This window comes from Callorhinchus milii, unplaced genomic scaffold (genome assembly GCF_018977255.1).
Source record: "Callorhinchus milii isolate IMCB2004 unplaced genomic scaffold, IMCB_Cmil_1.0 Scaffold11, whole genome shotgun sequence".
Lineage (NCBI taxonomy): Eukaryota > Metazoa > Chordata > Chondrichthyes > Chimaeriformes > Callorhinchidae > Callorhinchus > Callorhinchus milii.
Genome location: NW_024704752.1, coordinates 4853651 through 4862067, shown reverse-complemented (window position 1 = coordinate 4862067; position 8417 = coordinate 4853651). Strand labels below are relative to the sequence as shown.

General features: G+C 43.0%; 1 protein-coding gene across 1 annotated transcript; it reads left to right on the top strand.

The window, feature by feature from the left end:
- Positions 1–456: 456 nt before the first annotated feature.
- Positions 457–7214, top strand: LOC103184452 (protein ANKUB1). Its single transcript, XM_007902453.2, is given in 7 exon segments — positions 457–567; positions 722–865; positions 2361–2577; positions 3320–3434; positions 4628–5157; positions 5160–5505; positions 6611–7214. Coding segments are annotated over 7 exon segments (1527 nt in total). The 5' UTR covers positions 457–477; the 3' UTR covers positions 6696–7214.
- Positions 7215–8417: the final 1203 nt, after the last annotated feature.

Here is an 8417-nt window from a genome sequence, read left to right as displayed (position 1 = left end):
CGTGTCAGCTCTTTGCACAGTTGTCCATGCACTGCGCTTCAGGCCATGTGAATATATTCTAATGCAATAAAACATTCACTTGATGCACTGTCTACCAAAACATGTTATTTTGCAGTAAGTTCACCGTAGCCACTGCCTCCAAATGGTATAATAACTCTTTCACGAACATTGTGGATGAAAGACCTCTATTTACCTATTTCAAAGCAAGTCCCTACATGCCCAGATCAATCCACAGTCATTTGCTTTTGATGAAAGGAGGGTGGGGATATTTGCTTAATCCCTCCAAGGACATCAACAGTCACAATCCAACGCTGCTGGGGAGTCTGCTCAGGAGAGGTAGGTGTGACTCAAAGGCTTTGTACATCACCAGGCAGTGATGTGCAGTGTTGCTTACCCAAAGTCTCTATAGACTTTGCAGCTAACAGTCTTAACAGTCTGAGAAGAGGCTTTTGGGGTGGTGGGGTTGGAGGGAGGGTCATGAGAATCTTCGTTGCTTTTGAGAATGTTTGCGAACCTTTTGACATTTTACCAACCCAGACAGTCCAATCCATCAAATTAATGATTCAGGTAAGAGAGACAATTCTGTGCGACCAAGGAACAATTTAACGAGACGTTTAATGTCTCAATAAACTGTGGGGGAGTCACGTTTATGATATGCTGTTGCACAACCCTGCTGCTTTTCTTCTGACGGATTCTGGATCTTGTTTTTGTTCTCTTTAAGCATCATTTTCACATCTCGCTGTCGGACGACAAGCAGGGGCGCAGGTTCTTACAGCTGATTTACGCTGGGGCTGTTTTACAAGAAAGCTGGGTGCTAGCCGATGTGGGAGTAACTCCATGCTCAACTATAAGATGCCTCATCAAGGTAAAAAACAGGCTGTGTGCGCGGCAGAAAGGGGTGATGTTATACTTACTGAAAGAAGGAAAGAAAGAAAGAAAGAAAGAAAGAAAGAAAGAAAGAAAGAAAGAAAGAAAGAAAGAAAGAAAGAAAGAAAGAAAGAAAGAAAGAAAGAAAGGAGAGATATGTGGGGCAGAGGATCTGTAGTTAGAAACAGTAAATTGTTTATGCTAGTGGAAAGGCGAGCATTTCTGACTGTAAATTCCTGCCCCCCACCCCGCCGGCTTTTTGGTAGCCGTTCTTTGGGGTGTCATAATAGTGCAGTGAACTTGTAATGTCATTTTAAAATGAATTAGAAAAGTTCTAACCATCACAAGAAGATGGTTAGAGGGTACAGGGAAAGAGCAGGAATTGGGATTAGTATCTAACTTAATTGGAGGAGCAAAATTGGCATTGCAGTTGGTTGGATGGTCTTCTGCTGTGACAGCCCTTTACTCAGCAGCTGTTCATCTTCCTATGACGAGTCCAGTTCAGTGTATCATTGTGTGGTCTACATTCTCAACCATTCCTCTTATTCCTGGAGCAGAAAATAACGTTTCTCCCTTCCAGCTTTGCTCTTTAAATGGATGTCCTAATGCCCTTTACTTCAAAGAGCCGACACAGGCACAATGGGACGAATGGCCTCTTTCTGTGCTGTATAATTCTATGATTCTATCCGAAAAATATCCCAGATCCATTTCAGCAAAGTGGTCTGTGTGACTGTGCTGCTAAACTCTGACGTCGCCTCCAGTACACTGGCTGCAAATTGCTGTGTTTCCCCACAAATATACTGTATATGCTGTAGATGCAAAATTTCATCGAGTCTTACCTGCAACAGATCATTTTCTTTTAAAATGTAAGAGTTGCAGAAAATTCTTCCATTTAATATTCATCTGAAAGTGTTCTTTTTCAGAACTGCAGAAACCATCAAGAGATGAAAGAAGATGTCTCATTGACTAAGACTAGGTGGATTTGTATGACCACTCTTTGTGGTGTGCATGATGTGCATTTTCTGAAAATCTCTTGGTATCGCTAAACAAGTTTATCAAGATAGATTTAATGGAATAAACAGACAAAGTAACAATAACTTGCACTTATAGCAGCTACCACATACAGTAAATGTCTCAAAGTGCTTCATAAATATGATGGGGAACATTGAGGAGAGAGAAAGAAGGGAAGATTGAAGCTGCAGGCCTAAGTCGGTCAGATATGTGTCTTTAGGAGAGTTTTGGGAGGGGAAGTAAGGCCAAGACGGTTTGGAAGAGAGAGCGGTCTCAGAAATTAGAATCAAAAAAATTTACAGCAGAGAAGGAGGCCATTCGGCTCATCAAGCCACCCTCGGAGCGGTGGCTGTAGATTTTGTCACCAATGTTGGGATGGAGGGAGTGAGGAAGGAGCAGTAGAATAAGGAGGGAAAGTCAATTTCAGTTTAATTGATTATTCCTGTGGCTGCTTTATTGTGAAAACACTTTCCCCGATCCAGGAGGAGGAGAAACCTGTCCTCTATATATACAATTCTCTGACGAGGCAAACGCTCCCCATCATGGAGAGACCCCTGTTCTTATCTATGACAGTAGCCTCATTGAAGAGTCTGGTGTCGCTGAAGTCAGGACTTCCAGTTAGTACTTTCCGTCTCAGCACTTCAGCAGGTACAGAACTGTATAACTGCAACAGAATTGATGACTATCACATCGACCTAGGTAAGCAATCACAGTGTAGATGTAAGATGCAAGATGTAGTGGTACTGGTTTGAATCCACTCACACCTACTCCTTGATTCATCCGGAGATTGTGCAAATCACACTTACTTGTAAACTCAGCATTTTTTTGGTTAGCCGGGCATCTGACACATGTGGAAACCTCCATCACCTTGCTTAAGAGTATCTAAACCACGGATCACACTCACATGGAAATTCCAGAGATAGAATGCTGGAATCAAATGCGTGCGCTTCCCTGGAGGGATATATCCTGCTCACATAATTTCGGCAATTATTAACAACAACTTGCATTTATAGAGCAGCCCTCATGCAAGGTAGCGTCGCAAAGCACTTGATTGGGCCCAGGTTAGCAGGAGCCAAGGCTTGGGGAACCCCAGAGTGTGAATTGGGGTACTGCTGGAGTCTAACCAGCTAAAACCCCCAGCTCGGGTCCGAAATATTGATTGTCCAGCGCCTTGGGACATCCTCCGGACGTGAAAGGCGCTAAACAAATGTAATTTTGTTGTTGTTGTTGTATGCCCAATGCAAGGATTATTATTATAATGATCTCATCAATCCTGGCCATGAGCTATTAGAAATTCTGTGACTTTTCTTTTCACTGAACCTACTTTGTCTTCGGCAGCACTTTTCTCCCATCATAAATGCTCTATATACGAAATGTGAGGTGTTGTGAGGTGTTGTTATTCGTAGTCTCATTCCCCCATTAACACTTGTTCCTTTGGCAGGGAGCACGATTCGGCTGGACGTATGGGACGGCTGGAAAGTGTTCCTGACAGGCTGTTTACTGGGACGGAAACACATCATCCAGCGGCATCTGTCTGAAGAGAAACCTACAGCAAAGTATGTGCATGACCTCACTTATTCTAAGCACAGAGTATCATTGATCAGCCCCCACAGGGAGAAGCACCTGTCGATAATCAAAAGGCCCACAATTTCGAATTATAATTAAAAACGGATTTAAAACGTGACTGTTTCAAAGTAGATTCCTTAATTAAAGCATCCGAGTGGTTACTCCTTTTGGTAACTTACAATACACTACAAGGTCCCACCAACCCACAGGAAGTCCGCCCTGAAAGGACACTTGGCAGAAACAGTTCCCACAAGTCGTCAAGTCACGATTGATGAATTAGTGAATCCAATTTGAAATGCTTGTGATTTAGACTCCAGTTTAGACACTGGTAATGTCATGCATATAGTGCACTACTCGGCACAGGATTGCACAAAGTTACTTTTTAAAAACACAGCTTATGGAAAAAAAAACCTTTGGAAAGAGGATCCTCGGTGGCCCAAATAATCCTTGAATTTTTGATGTCGGGCCTTATCACGTCTTTGAGGCGTCTCAAAGCACTTTACAGAATATACTGCGAAGTGAATTGACTGTACATTTTGTGGGCGAAAAGCAGTAACCAATTGCACACAACAGTCGTGGATTCAAGTGACCATTTTATTATTATTAATATTTTTTGAAGGAATTATTACCCCTGGAAAAGCGATCCGCCAATCCACTAACAACCGGGTTCTTACTTATCATTAGGTGAACAGGTAAGTGAAGTAAGGAAACTTGCCCAAATTTCGCTATGTCCTCGAGTCCAATTATATACCTCATGTAGACATCTACATAAGCTTCACACCACTGAACTACAACAACTTGCATTCAAGTTACTGAAGAGATTGCTCAGCAGCAGGGGAGATGGGCTGGTCAGAGGCCTGTTTTTGTATTGTAAATTTCTATGATTCCTCAGGTATTCCTCAAGATGCCTCAACACAATTGAAAAAGTTAAGAAGCTTCTTCCCAGTGTCCTGGCCACCAACCCTCTAGTTAAACATAGTGACTCACTTCATGGCTGTGTGTGGACCTTACTAGGTTTAAAATGCCTGCAATGTTTGGGTTGAGAAAAAAACAGTAATTCATGTCATCAGATATTTCACGTGATGAGTTGCTTCATAAAAATAAGCAATTTCATTTTTATTTAAGCTCTAAACCAGTTTTTAACTAGTACTCAGTCTTTACAAAATGTACTTCTTATGTTTAGGTTTCAGCAGCGAGTGGCACTCTACTTGGCTGCCTATTTGGGGTATTTAGACCTTGCTAGCTGGCTCCTACAGCAGGGAGTGCGAGCCGATCTGCCGGTTGGTATCCACCCGTACCGGGAGTGGTGTCACCAAACTGACCACCCTGACATTAGCAAGTGTGCAGTGCATGCAGCAGCCGAGACTGGGCAGCTTATGTTGCTGAAAGCATTCCTAAGCAACAACCTCCTGTGCTTGGAATGCCAAACCTCAGAAGGCCGCACCCCACTGAAGATCTGCATTCAACATGGGCACAAGGAATGCGTCTTGTACCTCGTGGCAAAACTCTGGTCAGTGGTTTCGTTCGCTGGGCTCCCCATCCCGCTCAGACTCTATGTTAAAATCAAGCGATGGCTCAGTAAGGCGCAAAGGCGGGTACGTTCAAAGCAACTGCCAGAACAGGTCTATAAAACGAGGGTTGGGGACACCATTTTTGTGGACGGTTTCACTGAGGCCAAGATGACTTCCAAACTCAAAGACAAAATGGTGAAGAAAGGCCACCAGGGCAAAGGGTTACACTGCCTCCATTGAACTACCAGAAAAAGGGTCCCAGTGCCTTCCATTCCAAGCAAGGTGGCCAGGTTCCTACAAAGCCGCTAATGCAGCAAAAGAAAAGCACAGAGCCGCTGAGAGGGCTTCGTAAAATGAATAACTTGGATCAAAACATGTGCAGAGTTAACGTTTCTCTCCCACCAGTATCCAGAGATACCAACCCAAGACCACAGTTTTTTTACTCAGGACCGAATCCTACGCTGCTTCTGACTTCATCACTCGACTCATTTTACCACCACACTGGGAGAACACCACGAGAGAATGCCATTTACTGTTTGGCTCTTGCAAGGTCCAAGCTTTTAATTACATTTTTGGTCCATTCTGTGTTCTCTGCTGTGTTTGTGTTTTCCTTTAAATGTTTTCCATTTTTCCCATCAATCTCCTCCTGAAGTTCCCACTGGACCTGGCCTGCCCTGTTAATTTGTTTAAGTGACTTCTGCCCCCTCGAGATGGGTCATCGGTAAGCTGTCAATAGCTATGTTGAGTTCAATGCTTTCCTCATTTTAGCCCAATCCCATCTTCACATTCGGGGATCACTGGAGAGTGGTAAGGAGTGAGAACTCTGCTATACTTTCCACTTTTAGCCCAAGAGTTGAGGCCATTTGTAGCCCCAGCTCTTGCCCCAAACTGTGATCAGATAACTCTCGATTGGAGATTTAATCTGGTAACTCCATGGCTCGGTTTCACACTAGATAATGGCTAACTGAGTTACCAAAAGAGCAGGTAAGAAGGCAATATGAAAGGAGGTGTTTTTGTATCTGCACTGAATCGCCTTCACTGATAGATTCATGTGATTGGGGCTGTGACAGTGAATTTTGAACAGCTTCATTGAAACGTTAAAACTTACAGCAAGAGGCCATTGTCACCCTCGTATCACACAATGTATGGGGGTTGCTAGAAGAAATTAGCTGCTATGTTTTTCCTGTATTATAGTCAGTACTCTTCACAGCAACTTAACAGGTAATTTACAAAGTTGTAAATACTGAACTTCAACCTCTGGGACCAGACCTCTGATCCAATCTACTTCTAGTTGGAGGAGGAGCAGTGTAATGCAATCAAAACACTAAATTGTGCAGATGCTGAAAATCTGAAAACAGAAATCGCTGGGAACACTCAGCAGGTCAGGCAGCATCTATGGAGAACTATTCTGACAAAGGGTCATGGATCTGAACCGTTGTCTCACTTTCCTTTCTCCATAGATGCTGCCTGACCTGCTGAGTGTTCCCAGTGACTTCTGTTTGTGTTTTCAATGTAATGCAGTGTTCAGTTACTGGCAGGATTCAATGTTTACCAATTGTGTTATGAATGTGATCCTGGTGTATGCAGACCTTTGAGGTCTTATGATGTGATAGGATGTAATGTGTCTCTGAACAGAAGTTGCGTTTGATTTTCAGTGCCTTTAAGGAGAAGTCTTGGCTGGAGCAGCTGGAGGTGGCGAGGAGTCTGGCTAGAAGAACTGTTCGGAAACCCATCTGCTGAAGGCACCAGGAAGATCCAGTTGTAAAAGAAGAGAATGAAAATTGGCATAGACAAAATGGTGTTGTTTTACTTATTGCTTGAAAGGAATTTACTGTGACCAAGTGATTATCACTGAGTTCAAGCAATGCAGCCCTATACTTCAGTGTGAATTTCATGCTTATTAAGGTGACGGGTGCCACGAGAGAAAGGAGAAATTTTCCACTTCACTGCAGCCACTCAGGTCATATAAAGCATTAGGTTAGTTCTGTGGCAATGCTGTCCATCAATATCTTCTGATTATTCCACAGGTAACACGCTGGTAAAGCTGTGTTCATCCAGCTTCATTAGCTGTAGGGTTAAATTTCCTCTATGTGGACTGAACAACAGATCAAATTCTTGTATTGCACATTACAGAATTGATAATAAATATACTTATTCAAACAATCAGAAACTCATGGGCCCCCAACCCAAGCTCAACTTTCCATCCATTAGAAACATAAGACCTCGGTTAGATTTAAATCAGAGCTCCAAAGTTAGTGCAACGACAGTATTGAAAATAAAGCAGAACAACAACAAACTGCGTTTACATAGCACCTTTCACATCAGGATGATGTCCCAAAACGCTGGACGTAAGGGTTGCTCCCGAGCTGAGGGTTGGATCAAGAGGGGTGGGAGCCAAGGGGGATGGGGGTGGGAGGTTGACTGAAGACACGATCCAAGAGGAAGGTCTCGAGACGGGCCTTGAAAGAGGCAAGGGGAGGAGCGAGGTGGAGAGATTCCGAGATGGCATTCTAGATGGTGGGGGCAGAAAAGCTGAAGGTGGGCCCATCTCTGGTGGGGCGAGCAGGACGGGGGACATGGGCAGGCACAAGGCTTACAGGTGGCAGAGGGCTACTGTTTACAATCCTGGACATACATTGGCTCTATGTCTCTACTTCTCTATAATAAAGATGAAATTTGCAATCTCATGTCCTTGGTACGCCTCAACACCAACTAATCAACCCATAAACTATCTACAGTCTAACCGGCCGTTCTTCACTGCTTAACAAACAGGACAGATTTGTGGTTTGTCAGTGTGGGAGTGTTGCAGTCTCATACCCACACAGCACTGGCACATAAAACCTGAATACATAACACACAGTCACACACTCACACTCATACACTCTCAGTCACTCTTACACACTCACAAACTCATACATTAATAATAATAATATCCCTTGCATTTGATATAGTGCCTTATCACATTTTCGAGACGTCATAAAGCGCTTCACAGAATATTCTGTGAAGTGAATTGACTGTATATTTTGTGGGCGAAAGGCGGTAGCCAATTGCGCACAGCAGTGTCCCACAAATAACGTGGAGGCCTTTGAAAATGAGAACAAAGATCTTAAGCTTGATTTTCTGGGGGATAAGGAATAAAATCCTAATTTGTAAAAATAAAAGCTGATACTTTATTAGGACTGGAAGATATATTAAAAATGGGAATGTTAAAAAGATTTGGGAATGTTAAATAGAGAAAAGTGAACTAAGGGAGACAGAAGAATTAGTAGGAAAATATAAACAGCTATTTGGAAAGAGAGGATGATGAAAGGAGATTACACAATAAGGTCAGTACCACCAGTAATTCATTAAGGAGAGTATCATTAAGGAGAGTACCAGAGGCAATGAAAAAAAAGGACTGAAAGAAAAAATAGACCAAATGGAAAGGGAACAAATAATAAAAAAGTGGACAAACCCACTTGA